The sequence below is a fragment of the Ananas comosus genome, linkage group 10 (genome assembly GCF_001540865.1).
Source record: "Ananas comosus cultivar F153 linkage group 10, ASM154086v1, whole genome shotgun sequence".
NCBI lineage: Eukaryota > Viridiplantae > Streptophyta > Magnoliopsida > Poales > Bromeliaceae > Ananas > Ananas comosus.
Genome location: NC_033630.1, coordinates 13069218 through 13083882, shown reverse-complemented (window position 1 = coordinate 13083882; position 14665 = coordinate 13069218). Strand labels below are relative to the sequence as shown.

At 40.3% G+C, this 14665-nt stretch overlaps 3 protein-coding genes across 3 annotated transcripts; all 3 read left to right on the top strand.

Moving 5' to 3' along the window:
- Positions 1810 to 3939, top strand: LOC109716261 (transcription factor MYB115-like). The gene is made up of 3 exons (XM_020241589.1): positions 1810 to 2306; positions 2634 to 2760; positions 3211 to 3939. Exons 1-3 carry the CDS (start codon positions 1810 to 1812, stop codon positions 3937 to 3939), a joined length of 1353 nt encoding a protein of 450 aa, XP_020097178.1.
- LOC109716698 lies at positions 5258 to 10449 on the top strand. The gene is made up of 6 exons (XM_020242243.1): positions 5258 to 5900; positions 6763 to 6876; positions 8226 to 8306; positions 8751 to 8923; positions 9043 to 9139; positions 9940 to 10449. The coding sequence occupies exons 1-6, from the start codon at positions 5604 to 5606 to the stop codon at positions 10054 to 10056; spliced, it is 879 nt and encodes a 292-aa protein (XP_020097832.1). The 5' UTR covers positions 5258 to 5603; the 3' UTR covers positions 10057 to 10449.
- On the top strand, positions 11525 to 14608 carry LOC109716260 (protein trichome birefringence-like 2). The gene is made up of 5 exons (XM_020241588.1): positions 11525 to 12399; positions 13036 to 13228; positions 13326 to 13519; positions 13652 to 13810; positions 14031 to 14608. Exons 1-5 carry the CDS (start codon positions 11525 to 11527, stop codon positions 14377 to 14379), a joined length of 1770 nt encoding a protein of 589 aa, XP_020097177.1. The 3' UTR covers positions 14380 to 14608.

Below are 14665 nucleotides of genomic sequence, written 5' to 3'. Positions count from 1 at the left end.
CGCAAATCTTCTTTTGGCTCGTACTTTTGTTGGATTTCAGATTAATCACTTTTGAGACTATTACCCCGGTTACGAGCGTAGCTAGAAACATGTACTAGTTGACATTGAAGGGTGCCCGCTAGCAATGTTCTCCCAAACATAATTCGGGCAGATCTAGTAAAAATAGTGCTAGCCATTGAAAGTTGGAACAATGAGGGGTGTAATTTGACCGTCCTTAAGCGTAATTGGGCTCGGTGGTAAGCATCTGAAATTCTAAATTTAAAGTCTAATTATTTTATATTTTTAACTAAATTTATTTTTGTAAAAAAATAAAATAAATAGTATGTTATCCTTCTCTCTCTCTCTCTCTCAAAAAAAAAAGAGAGAGTATTGGGAGGTGTAAAATTTATACCTTTTTTTTACTATGCAGGTAGTATTTTCTATGTTTTGATTGTCAAGTATCCTTGTATTTGTCTTTTTCACAGTAAACGCCTATTTACAATTCATTAATAACTAGAGGTTGAAAATGTTGCGTAGTCTTTTTTGTAAAAAAATGCTCTGTGCATGGAAAATCACTCTGTACAAAGAGAACCAGGGGAAGTATAAAAAAATAAAATAATATAGAAGGCCTCTTCCAAATCAGAATATCTAATGAAAAGGAAAACGAAGATATCTAATTCAAGCCCTACATTACATTGTCCCCTCCGGTGGGTCACACTTGGATTAATATCTGTACACCTATTTACGCATCTCTGTCCTAAGTAAAAGTAATTAGTAGCATTTTTTTCTACAAAAAAAGAAAAAAGTGATTATCACCAGAGCCGAGGTGACTGCCTTGCTCACCAAGCGCCTCGCATGAGGAGTGCATATTTGGGCCCTTCATCCAAATAAACAACACAACAGGCACTATGAATCAACTATTTAAGCATTAATTTCTAAGAGAATGATGTGGTCGAGTAAATTGCAATCAATAGAGGACGTTACTACGTATGTGGAAGGAAATTACTTTAATTAATAGCAACATTAATATGATATTAAGTAAGTAGTAAAAGATTTTAAAAGCATAGATATATAGTTATACAGATTCACGTATAGCATGAAACAAGACGACAGACTTAATGCCAGTTGAAAGTAAGTAGTTTGTTAGGACAGAGGGGCTCTCGCGAGGCACGTTTCGTAGGATGCTTTGAATGTCTTAATTGCAGTCCACTATTTCCTTTGGAGGAGTTAGACGAGCACTGCCTTACAATAGGGCGAAAGACGAGGATGCAGCGAGAAAAAAAAAAAAAAGTTGGTCTAAGAGGCCAATAAACGCCAAACTTGTCTGCACTAAACTCTCTGCATATATGCCCAGACCTGACCTGGCCCTCTCTTTGTTTAACAAGAAAGAAATGAGTTGGAGCGAGCCTCTTCCGGATGAGTTTATGTACGTATCCTTGCTCCAATTGCGCTTGAGGACAAAATATCTCCGCATGAAGCCTAACAGTCACAATTTACTAACTCGCCCTAACCGTTGGATTCAACTCTTAATCAACGGCTAGCTATTACCCTGCTTGAATTAATGCATGGTCTTTGCCCCCTACCACCTCCTCCTCCCTCTCTCTCTCTCTCTCTCTCTCTCTCTCTCTCTCTCTCTCCCCCTCCCCCTCCCTTCCTCCCTAGTCCAAAATAAAAGACATATACACCAACTTTGCGCCACCCCCCCCAAAACCTATCCTCCCCCTTCTCTCCCCTCAGGAGAAGAAGACCTTGAACCCTTCTCTTGTTTTTTAATCAGTGCACCTTAATTTCTACCTTCCCCCCGTCCCCCCGCATCTCAATATATCTTGAATGGATTTTGGTAACTTCAAGCCTAACATAGGAGATCATCCGCCGTTTGAAATGTGCTACGGCAACTGCATCGGCCAAGAATTCGAACATTCTGTTCACAACCCCTTCGATGTTGCTGTATCTGGCTACAGCTATCCTTGTACCAGCTTCCACGACTACATTCGACCTAACATAGCCACCTCACAGTCATTGCCAGATATGTTCAATGGCGGATTTTCGTCCTACGCAGGTGGCATACTGCACTATCCGCAGGGAGCCATGTCCATCAACCATCATCAAATGGAGATTGCAGATCACATCCATCGATCTGTGGTTCATAACAAAATGTCTTTTGCTCCTCCATGTGAGCACTCCCGTTCGGAAGCAGGCAGCAGCAGGGCATTTGGAAGATTGGATATGGGCAGCAAGTATACTTCTGCAGGGAAAAAGCCTACTGCTGCTAAAATTCAGAAGAACGCCGATGTGGTCAAAGGGCAATGGACACTCGAAGAAGACAGGTAGTTGTTACTTCTGGCTGTATAGCTAGATCGATCTTTGATTTCATAAATTCCAGCCTCCTTTTTTTTTTTTTTTTTTTTTCGTTTTGTGCTTTCCAAAAAAAAAAAAAGGAAACAAATATTCTAGTGGATATTGTAGTTTTTTGGTCGACAGTATATTTGTAGCTTGCAAGCAACAAAGGTGAATATTATTAAATTAAGCACTTAGAAAGGAATTTTCGCTTGACGTAGATCAGTTCTCTATTCTTTTGGATAAACGTATACAATCTCTATTATATTTATATATATGGAGACCAGCTAATGGTGATGTATATATATTTCCTTCAGGCTGCTGATAAATTTGGTGGAGCAATATGGAGTGAGGAGATGGTCTCAAATAGCTCAGATGTTGCCTGGAAGAATAGGAAAGCAGTGTAGAGAAAGATGGCACAACCATTTGAGGCCCAACATCAAGGTGCACCTTCCATCAATCCCTTTCCCTTCCTTTTCTCTTAATAACATATATTCCTTTTGATTTTTTTTTTCTTTCTAATTACAACGAAAAAACTCAAACCACCCACGGTCCCACCCTTCCCGATCTTCTAGTTCTACATTAACAATTTTAAAATTTGAGTATCTCGTGGTACAGATTTGTTGTTTTTTAGTATTTAGAATATTTGGTAACATATTTTATGTTTACTATTTTAGCTAATATACTTATTTTTTTTATTTTTTTTTCTGCTTTTGAAAGTTGATTTAAATATATTACCGGTACTAATTTGATTGTTATAAGCATACTTGTGCATCGTAAGGGTTTGTATAGAGTAAATGCGTGCTTTTGTTAAGACAGAATATATTCAATTCAAAAGCTGAGTCAAATTGATTTTGGTTCGTTTATGCATATGTACATGCCTCGTGTGCGCAGAAGGATACATGGAGCGAGGAGGAGGATAGGATACTGATCCAAGCACATACAGAAGTCGGGAACAAGTGGGCGGAGATTGCGAAGAGGCTTCCCGGGAGGACGGAGAATGCCATTAAGAACCACTGGAATGCCACTAAGCGGCGGCAATTCACCCGGAAGAGGACCCGCAGCTCCAAAAACCCTAGATCGTGTACCCTCCTGCAGAACTACATCAAAAGCTTGGGCCAGATCAGCACTAGCACACCTAAGACTGCTAATGAAGAAGCTGCAGTACAGCAGAAGAGTACGGCCGAGAAAAGTAAGATCAAGATGGAGTGTCCCCCTGTGAACTGCAGTAGTAGTAGAATGGCTGCAGCTCATATGCGAGTTGATGGCCACTTATTCGAAGACCACCTGGTTCCGACCTGTGATGATGCTCACGGGTTTGGCCCCGGGCATGATGTGTTGATGCATCTTATGTTCCTCGACGGCCCCAAGGAATTGAATGAGAGATATGATGTCGAGATGATGGGCCATCATCGCATGTACGTCAACCAGCGACTCGAGTACTACAAGGGGGTGGAGATGGAGATGGAGATGGAGATGGATGCGGCTCCGGTGCAGTACTGCTGGGAGGAAGACGAAGATGACATGGCTGCCCAGGTCCAACCTGCAAACGCAACGGTGAAGGAGGAGATATTCCATGGACCTGTTGGCGGAGATGGCCTCTCGGAGCGACAACTGCAGTAGTAACTAATGACAACATTATTGTCAACGAATTAAGATCGACCGGCTCTCGCAATAATTTAAATTAAGACAATTTTTATATGTTCAGTTCCCTCCAATATTTGCTTTGAATAGCAGACCTGAGATGCAGTGATGAGGCCTGAAAGCTAACCGGCTCTTTCTATATAGAGAAATAGCTCATGTTCGTGCATGGATGGATAGATCCTACTTAATTAGCTAGGTCGACCGCGCTATGTATGTTAATTATACTGAAAGGAGCAACATGCATATATATATTTACATGCAATTAAGACAGATAATGTTTGCATTCGCAGATTAGCTTTGAGGTCGAATGATCCAGTTTATAAGAAATGGGATGGAAAGAATTCAAACAGTACCGTAATGGCTTAGCTGAGGTGCGCGCCCTGCGCCTCTTGATTCATATATATAATAATATATCCTTGGTCCGTACAGTCTTCCAGTTTTGCTACTCGGTGCACTCTCTATGCATGTTGTTGATCCCCACAAAACAACTTATGTAACTCTCAAATCATTTATACTTGTTCCTTATACATATCTTTATTATAATATCAGTGGTTTAGCTTGTACATATCTTTATTATAATAGCTCTGATTCCCAGTTCAAATCTTGTTTAGCCTTAAAAAAATGAGTGCATGTCTGATCCTACATACACAATGCAACATTAACATATATCATGCTTTGGAGCTATTCAGGTTTTTTTTTTTTTTTTTTTTTTTTTTTTTTCGGTGTATTGTTGGTGTAAGTGAATAAAAGATCAATTCTCGGTCTTAGTTGCGGTTTAATCTAAATAATGCATTTGGACCTATAACGAGTGATCCATTTGCTGCATCTCCACTTACGTACAAATACTGGTGAAAATACGGTAATTTGAAAAACTTATTTTGATAGAGAGAAGTGTTAGAGTTAAACAATCCTACAACAATATCAAAATTTAATGACCATTTGTTTGTTTACTTATCTTCTTATTTACTTAATAGAATTAATAATTCTTAATATCTTCGAATGATGAGGAATTATAATTCTACAACTCTTTTTGGTAAATTAATTTAGTATTTATTTTATTTTATTTTATTTTATTTGTGGTCCTCAAATATTATAAAAACCATTGCCTAAGGTTGCGGCACGTGTCTTCCCCTTCTCCGCAGGGTTCAGTAGATTTTTACGGACAGCCCTATATATTCTCCTCTCCTTCAAAATTCTGATAAAGTGCCCTTTCCAAAATGCCCATTGGAATATCCAAAATTAAGGAAAACCTGCCGCACCTAAAATAACGAAAGAACGAAGAAAGCTTACCAAAAAAACGAGGAACTGGAAACAAACAAAAGAAAACAAGAGAAGGGTATTTTTGGCACTCCACGGGGGGTCAGAATCAGATCCCACCCTCGGCTGCAGCCCGCAAGAAAGAAACATACTATAAGTAGGTCTAACAGTTTCATCCTCACGGTTCAATAGATATATATCTGATTTGATTTATGTATAGAGAGAGAATATGTATATAGAAGTAGATAGATCAGTAGATGCGGAGATCATCGGGGAGGAGATACAGATTCGAGCATTCCCTGTCCGGTAATCGGTATTGTCGTCATCAGCCGCAGGCCAAGTGAACTTTGATTAATAAGGAAAATCAGAAAAGGGAATCATAGAAAATGCAGTCGCTGAGCATAAAGATGGTCCCGGCCACGAGGACGGGGGCGGGCGGCAGGGCGACTCCGACAACGGCGAGGGCAAGGGGAAGGGGAAGGGCAAAAGAAATCCCCTGCCGATTGTCGTTGGTCGTCGCCCCGGCCGCCGCTTCTTCTTCGTCGCCGTCGCCGTCGTCGGGAGGTAATGAGCCGGATGCCAAAGAGGAGAAGGCGGCGGCGGACTACAGGGGCTCCTTCCTGTCCAGAAGCCAAACCTACGCTCTGCTCAAGCAGCAGATGGCCGTCGCCGCCAAGTTTGAGGTACTCACTGTCTGCCACCCCTCTCTTCGATCTCACGTACGTGTTTATTTAATTAATGATGCGTGCGGATCTGCGGATGCCCATATTTTCCCCAATACCCGGTTAACATTCCTCAACTTATGTTAACTTTTGCCGAGGGATAATTAGTTTCTGGCACCATGTTGATGCTGATTTAATCTATGATTCTATGGTTCCTCAAAGTGTGGCATCGTTCACTCTCTTAGGTTCTGCATGTTGCTGTTCTGACTATGCAGTGAGGCGCTCACTACTTTTAATCCTTTTAGTAAGAAATTCTATTAATCGATCAGTCCAACTGAACCATGGATACAATAAAGGAAAAAAGGAAAAAAAAAGAACTCTTCTCGGAAAAAATAGTTGGGGATCACCTTGTTCTTCCTCATGAGTAGTCAAGTTAGGTAAGGTTCTGAAAGAATTTTTTTTTTTTTTTTTTTTTTTCAAAAAAGAGAACGTTTTTGAAGATTAGATACGTGTCAGATTTTCCATTGCATTGAATCTTACTACCTTATCTGGCTTGTCTTCCAAAATAGCTTCTGTACCTTGGAAGTAGAAGTAACTTTTTTTTTTTTCAACTTCTTTTCAACGCTGATTGGAGAATCTCTATGCTCACTGGGGTTAAAAGGTTAGCCTGGGACATGTTAGGGATGATAAAACATGTCGTAAAGTAAATAAAAAATCTAAAGCTTCCGGCAGTTGTGAGAAGCAGGAATGAACTTTTGGTACCAAATGAGGCAACTTTTCCGATTATACGATTTGTGAGAAAGGAGAACTGCTTTAATATTAGGTTACTTTGATATAGTAGCATGTTCCTTGTTAATTTGCGGCTTTTTATTTGATCTTACAGGACTACAAGGAGGCAGCCAGGCTAAGGGATTCCTTGAGATCTTTTGAAGAGGAGGAACCTGTACTACGGCTTCGAAGTTTGATGAGAAAGGCGGTTGATGAAGAGAGGTTTGAGGTACTCTAATATTACTTTTTTTTTTTATCACAGTCACAGGAACTTTTTTCCTCTTCTGAGAATTGATTGTAAAAGGCACACATTCTCGAAATACTATTAGAGAATATTTTCAGAGCGTTTAACAGAACACATGAAAAGGTAGTCTTCTGTATCATGCAATCTATATTGGTAATAGCAGTAAGCACTTGTATGTTGATCACTAAATAGAAGTTGATCCGGAAAATGGCCAAAGTTGAATGCTGATATGGCTGCGTGTTTACTTTAACTACCAGTCAAACTTAAGAAAGCTGCCTGGTGCCTAGTCTCCTGTGTAATTACTCATCAATCTAGAAAAACTGGATGATGGTAGATTAAAGGGTATTCAAACTGTTGGATCTTTAGAGTGTAGTGCAGTTCAGCCGTCCACTTTATTGATTCATCTCATATGAGTAGCATCAGCCATTAGAAAACAATGTTTCTTTCTTTCTCTCTCTCTTATATACAGGACTTGATGGTATCTTCCTGCTTGTTCAATTGATTTTTCACCATACCTGCAACTTCATTTCCTGGTTGCATAGCAGGCTTCGCTATGTCTTGAGTTGGCACAGTTGTGTCTCTCTTAACAGCAGTTGGCATAAAGCTGCAGATGTTTGTTGGAACATCTCAATCCTTTGATAGATCCTTCTCATAGTCGCTAATATAAAGTAGCTACTCATTCCACATATTAATAAAGCAAATGTGCTGTTCATATAAAACATCTACTGATAGTCTGTTTGGTGTGGCTGTCTTCAAGCCAGTTCATGTATTAAGATTTTTTCTTAGAATTCCTCTTTTTATTCTTGTATGCCGACAAGGCACATCACTCCAGTAGGATCCTTTATTCCTGGTTGTGAATTAATAGTCCATCCCATCTCTTGTGTTGTGTAATAGGCCTCTATAGTTCCTAAGAGGCCTCTGTGAGAAATTAAACATGTGACATTGCTGTGCTCTACAAAAAAAAATTTTCTACCAAATCAATAACCTGTCTGATCGGAAACTCTCGTCTTCGAGCAATTAGATATGATTGAAATATCTGATGCATTTTAGGTACGAATGGGTGGTTATTTGACAACCTGATTTTTTCTGTAATAAAAGGAAGAGCTGATGGGAACAAATTTCAGAACATTGCCTCTTGGAAAAAGTTCTGGAGTTTCCAAATGACTACGTCCCTTTCTCTTTCTTTATTTCAAAAAGAACTGAAAAGAATTATGGAAACAAAATTAGAAGAAAGAAGATGTATGGTGTTGGAGGAGCTTGATATTCTTAATATCCGTTTGCAATTACAACTTATTTGTCACGTGAATAATTGATGCATGTTGATCGTTCACCAGGATGCAGCAAAATACAGAGACGAATTGAAGATTGTAGCTCCACACTCCCTCCTCAAATGTTCAAGTGATGCTACAACTCTGGTTTGTTTCTAGTTTACTTAGTTTACTCAATCTACATAGTTAAAATCTCATTTTTATTGGGAATTAAGTATTTTGCTAATCCTTCTGGACATTTACACTTATTGTTCACTTAGATTCTTGACCTCTCCAATTATGAAATAGCTAAATATGCATTGGGTATGCTATTTGCAAATAGTCTGGGAAATTATTGCTTGGCAATTATAGGTTCTCTGGACCTGTTACCCAAGAAAAAGAAAAGAGGGGAAATAAAAAGAGAAGGGCCAGGTGATTTCAAAGCTTTAAAAAGTAGGAAAAGAGGAAACTTTGGCTTGCCAACAGACAAGAACTCTTAGCATGCAATTGAATTCACAATCTTTGTGAAAATAAACCTAACATGCATATTCATATATAACATTATGTATTCCTCCTATTACATGCCTTCCTTATTTAAGTTAATATTTTCAGGGTATAAGGGTGCAAGTTCGGAGTGTGTACATCGAAGGCAGGAGCCAGCCATTGAAAGGGCAATATTTCTTTGCTTATCGTATTAGAATTACCAATAACTCCCAGCGGCCTGTTCAGCTCCTCAGAAGACATTGGATTGTCACAGATGCCAATGGAAGGACAGAGAACATTTGGTTAGTCTTCTATTTTATTTCCTTGGTTTTCATGTCATACTTTCAAACAGAGTGAGTGGAAAAGTATTTCCTTACTTTCCTTTGTTGCTTATGCCAATGGCATTTTCTCTCTCTATCAGGGGAGTTGGTGTGATCGGGGAACAGCCTGTCATACTTCCTAGGACTGGATTTGAGTACTCTTCTGCTTGTCCCTTAAGCACTCCTAATGGAAGAATGGTAAATTTAAAGAGCCGTACCTTTTATCTGAAGTAGTATTCTTAAATCGTTGATCTCCTTTATCTCCTTGATATCTTATTCTTTTTCTGAAGATCCTTGATATCTTATTCACCGTTAGATAGTGCATTCAACACCTACTTAGGTACTCTCTGTTGGTGATAGATCAACTTTCCAAATCCTTTTGAGGAATGCTTATAATGCTGGTTACTTCATCGGAACTAAGAGCCATTACACAAGTACACCTATATGCATGCACAAGGAGAAAGGCACAGTGCCTTTTGTTTTCATGTGAATAATTATAACATTTGAGATTCAAATAACTTGTTTTAATCTGTTCTGTGCTCTCATAGCAGGTTATAAGCATATATTGAAATTGATATTTTGTGCTCACCTACGCATTAGCAGTAAACGTAGGAGGGAGCGGTAAATGGGGGAGGGAGGAATTTTGGAACAATCAAATTCTTAATTAGCGTTACTAGTTCTGGACTCAGTTGTTTGATGCCAATGCTAACTGGTAAATGGGGGAGGGAGGAATTTTGGAACAATCAAATTCTTAATTAGCGTTACTAGTTCTGGACTCAGTTGTTTGATGCCAATGCTAACTGATTTCGTCTAAAATTGCTTGTTACTGGCATATCAAGTTTATCCCATTTTGTCGAGTCTAGAATGTAAAAAATTTGAACTTATCCTCTTCTTTTATTTCTTTTTCTTTTTCCCTCCCCTTTTGTCCCTTGGTACTTTGCTTTCCATAGACAACAATTAGTTCCATATTTCTTTTCCTTACTGTGATGTAAATGCAGGAAGGTGATTTTGAGATGAAGCACATTGATAAAGTTGGCTCATCAACTTTCAACGTGGCCATTGCCCCATTCTCACTTTCCATTATTGGGGATGATGATGATGATGCTCCCCTTTGAAGAGTTAATGTCATACGAGTCGAAGAGAACTCAAAGGGAGTCTGCTGCCTCCATCACGGGGTGGAACTATATGTAGATGATGCATAGCTGGCTTTTGGTTCGGAGACTGCATAATTGTGCCGTGTCGTAGTAATCTAATTTTCATATACATCTTTGTGCTGCTCAAAGGAGATGCCATGTGTGTAATTCGAATTATAATTGGTCTGCCAATTTTCCCTAAGCTGTACATGTTTATTCCACTCGGTTGTCATGTATTATGTGTATGTATTAAATTGTTTTGCCTCCAAACAGTCTTAGGCACTGGCAGCGCTATATTTCACCTTTGGACACGGTTTTTGACTTTCCTGATTTTCTTCTAGTGTGGTAATTGCCTTTTGTAGGCTTAATGAGGAATGAGCTTTTGCAATAGTCATGCATGCATGCGGCGCTCCAATTGGACTGGTGATAGAGTCACATTAGGGAGTGATGCAGAATGTGAAAGAGTTTGATATATATAAATGTTGTGCGCGTCTCCTCAAACAATCCTTCCGTTTTTCTGGGGTAAGTCCATCATTTTTTTTTTTGAGAGAGAGAAAGAAAAGGTAATTGTCGCATGTTTCAGACGGTGAAGTCTGTTTTTGTGTGCATCCTCAGTATTCCGTTAAGCATGGCTTTGTACGTAGACGGTAGTTGTCGAAAATGAAGGTTTGTTGAAAGTACAGAGTCTGGCACTACATATTGCAATTTCTCTCTGTCATGATTGAGTTACAAGCTGCTGATTTGTGAGGTCAGTTGATCAAAGTAAGCGCGGCAGCACTTTTGAAGGAGGAACAAAGTGAGCCAAACCAGACTATGGTTTTTCATATAGGTTAGGGACGAAAAGGAAAAATCAATGTAAGTTTAGACAACAATGTGCAATTATCCGATTTAAGCTGTTGCTGCACCTGGTGCATATACCAAGTCCTCCTAGCCGCTGGCGCTGCTGCCCCGTGTAGTACGCAGCAGCCGTAACCGTCGTCAGTGAGACGGTAGTTAACGAAAAATAAGAACATTGTTTCAAATAAATGTCTCATATTCAAATCATCATTAGAGGGCATTAAAATTCCCTCTCAACACTCCGTACTCTTTTTCTGTCTCTCCTCTCTCTCTCTCTCTATCTCTCTCCTGCTTTAGCGCGTGATTCAAATAATTAAAAAGGTTAGAAGATAGTTACCTCCACGCCGCGCAGTGACACGTACTGACGTACCTGCGTAGGTGCCCACCTCTTTATCTCTGCTTTCGCTCTTTCCAAGAAGAAGAACAGGGAACTAACCAGGAGAACCCAATGCATTTAATTTGAAATGAGGAACAAAACAAAAACCCTAGAGAAAGACTCGAACTGCACAGCGAAAAAAGATCCCAACTTCACTCCCCTGTCCTCTCCCCCAATCCATATCACATTCCACACACACTCTCCCCTCCCACACACCCCTCCCTCTCTTGCGATTCAATGGATCATTGGAGAAAGCCTTCTCTCCTCTTCGAGCTCTCCTCGACGACTAAGAGGAAGGCGCTCTCCGGCCTCGGCGTTGGTGTGGGCGCCTCTCTCCTCATCCTCTCCCTCGTGCTCTACGTCGACGCTCCTACTTCTTCTTCTGCTGCTGCGCTCTTCTCCTGGTTTTCCTCTGCTCGTTCTGATGCAGAGCCATCAAAAGTCGCATCTTTTTCGCTGGGGAAGGAAGGAGCAGCGGTTTCAGAATCAGACAAGGCCGGTGTCGGGAATTCCTCAAATAGTTCTTCTCCCGCAACCGATCGGTTTGATGTATACAAGGCGCATTCGGGTACTCTGGAGAGAACGCAGGATAATGCTACTAACAATGATACTTGGGCGGGTGTCGGTTGGAAACCGCTCCACGAAAAGGATGGAATTGGAAGTTCCGCACAAAAAATAGCGTCGACGGGGAAATCCAGTGCAGGGAACTCATCTCGGAACGACACCGTTGGAAAGACCGGCCAGTGGGAAAGAACAGCTGACAATGAGGATGAAGTAAAAAGGACTCCTGGAAATGAGCATGGATTTGGGGATAAGCAGCAACGCCATCAGAGTACCCAACTTGATAGACCTGGGAGAAATTCAAGCCACGGCGGCGATGAAGCAGTGGAGCTTGGCGAGAGGACTGAGGTGGGTTCTAAGCAAATTGGAGGGCTGTCTAAAAAATGTGATATATTTCGCGGAAGGTGGGTGACGGATGACAATTACTTTCCCTACTATCCTGCCGGCTCCTGCCCTTACTTGGATGATGATTTCAACTGCTATAAGAATGGGAGGCCGGACGGCGAGTTCTTGAAATGGAGATGGCAACCGTATGGCTGCAACATCCCTAGGTAACAATTAGCAGTAGAAGACGTGGAGCAACGTTTCCTTTCTTTCACAAATTTTAGCCTCTTTTCCTTGCGTTCCCACTTGGGTATTATAAAGGAAAGGTAGCAGAATTTAAACAACTATCCATTTTCCGATTCACCTCTGGATTAGAGCAGCATGCATCAACTGATCTTCTTTTAGAAATTTGTGGTGTTCTTCGGTCGCCCAGTACGGAGCTGGTAGTTGTTTGAAGTAGCTTTATATTTTAACTTGTAAATCTTTCGCCCCTGCACTTTTATCACAAGAATTATCAGCAGCAGTCAGCAGTGGATTTGTTACTCTATGAGTAAGAATTGTGTGAAGTGAGAGGACAGAGAACTACTTTCGACCGGTAGGGTGAGCGACCATTTACGCACAGTGATTGCATGCTACAAGCAGTTTGAGATTATTCTTCATTAAATTCTCAGACGTCGTCTTATAAGTTATAAATGCTGGTACATTGACCTTGTAGCAAGTGAATTTAGCGGCGGCAAGTTCTAGTTTAGTTCCTGCGTTTTTATTTCAGTCATCTCTCAACCTCATTAAATTGGCTTTAACTTGCTAATACATTTTTTAAGCAAAAAACAATATTCTTATCTGCTGTTGAATACTTCTGACAGATTAAATGCAACAGATTTTTTGGGGAGAATGAGAGGCAAGAGGATCATTTTTGTGGGCGATTCACTGAATCGAAATATGTGGGAGTCTTTGGTGTGTATTCTTCGTCACAGTGTTAGCAATAAGAAAAGGGTTTTTGAGGTCATGGGAAGAAAGAAGTTCAAAACAAAAGGCTATTATTCCTTCAGATTCGAGGTACCGACATATAGTTTCCATTACTGTAGCAGACCTTCTCTTGAACATGATTACAATTTGGGCTTTTCTATTCATGTTTCAATGAATTTTAATGTAGGACTATAAGTGCTCTGTTGATTTTGTACGATCACCATTTCTGGTTAGAGAGTTATATTACACGAATGCAAATGGGTCGCTAGACGAGAAGCTGAGATTGGATGTGTTGGATGAAACAACTTCAGTATACCGTAAAGCTGACGTTATTGTTTTCAATACAGGCCACTGGTGGACTCACGAGAAAACATCAAGCGGGTGCATATATCTTCCTAAACCTCTTTCTGATTTGTAGAAGTTGTTTGTGAAGCATTACGGGTTGTCATTGGAGATAGCAACTCTTATGTGTTTCTGTTTCCCTTGTTTTTCTTTCTAACTGTGGAAATACAGGATATACTACTATCAGGAAGGAAATTATGTGCACCCTGTTCTCAAGGTCATGGAAGCCTACAAGAAGGCTCTCACTACATGGGCTAGATGGATTGACAAGAACATAAATGCGAGGAGAACTCAAGTTGTATTCAGAGGATATTCTCTTACCCACTTCAGGTAGATTACAAATATGCAACTACTTTCCATATGTTTATCGAACTCAAGTTTAGATTGTATGGTGGACACCTGGAGTTGGCTCTGACCCAGTAAAAATGCAGAACATCTTCTGGGATTGGTAGTAGCTTTGTGCTACGGGACTACTAAAAGAAAATAGCAAGTTAACCTTCCATCATATTGCTTTGTGTCATGGGAACTGAAACTTTTTCTTTGGTTGCAGGGGCGGGCAATGGAACTCAGGAGGACAATGCCATAAGGAAACCGAGCCAATCTTCAACCAATCATACCTTGTTCATTACCCTTCAAAGATGAGAGCGTTGGAGCAAATTCTAAAACAAATGAAAACCCCAGTAATATACCTCAATATCAGCAGGCTTACAGACTATAGGAAGGATGGACACCCTTCCATATATAGAATGAAATATAACACAGTACAAGACCTGATTTGGGCTGAGAAGTCCCAAGACTGCAGCCACTGGTGCTTGCCAGGCGTACCTGATTCATGGAATGAGCTCCTCTACGCTTCTCTGCTAAGAGCTGGAAAAGGGTCGTGGAGAATATCGAGCTAGCGATGTCAATCTTCCTACTTTGAGCCAATGAAATGACCTTGTGATGCTTGCTTTGTAGTATTTTAGGTCACTAGGCACGGCACAAATTGTAACTTTTTGCTTCGAGGTCAAAGGTTCTCCCTGTTGTAATTCTTGTAGGTTAGTAGCACGACAAAATTTTAAGACGTGTAATATTTGACTCCTCTTTTGCTCTGAGAAGTGATTATTATGTTCTTCTGTAGATTGCTACTCAGAAATTTGCCTAAACGCTTTAGTTTCATCCTAATTGGTACTTGAGCTATTGAAG

Excerpts from the sequence above, each read along its gene's own strand:
- LOC109716261 (XM_020241589.1), top strand. The coding sequence starts at position 1,810 with ATGGATTTTGGTAACTTCAAGCCTAACATAGGAGATCATCCGCCGTTT. Across the intron at positions 2,307-2,633 it reads TGGACACTCGAAGAAGACAG|GCTGCTGATAAATTTGGTGG; the intron begins GTAGTTGTTACT and ends TATTTCCTTCAG. Across the intron at positions 2,761-3,210 it reads ATTTGAGGCCCAACATCAAG|AAGGATACATGGAGCGAGGA; the intron begins GTGCACCTTCCA and ends TCGTGTGCGCAG.
- LOC109716698 (XM_020242243.1), top strand. The coding sequence starts at position 5,604 with ATGCAGTCGCTGAGCATAAAGATGGTCCCGGCCACGAGGACGGGGGCG. Across the intron at positions 8,924-9,042 it reads GGAAGGACAGAGAACATTTG|GGGAGTTGGTGTGATCGGGG; the intron begins GTTAGTCTTCTA and ends TCTCTCTATCAG. Across the intron at positions 9,140-9,939 it reads GCACTCCTAATGGAAGAATG|GAAGGTGATTTTGAGATGAA; the intron begins GTAAATTTAAAG and ends ATGTAAATGCAG.
- LOC109716260 (XM_020241588.1), top strand. The coding sequence starts at position 11,525 with ATGGATCATTGGAGAAAGCCTTCTCTCCTCTTCGAGCTCTCCTCGACG. Across the intron at positions 12,400-13,035 it reads TATGGCTGCAACATCCCTAG|ATTAAATGCAACAGATTTTT; the intron begins GTAACAATTAGC and ends TACTTCTGACAG. Across the intron at positions 13,229-13,325 it reads ATTATTCCTTCAGATTCGAG|GACTATAAGTGCTCTGTTGA; the intron begins GTACCGACATAT and ends ATTTTAATGTAG.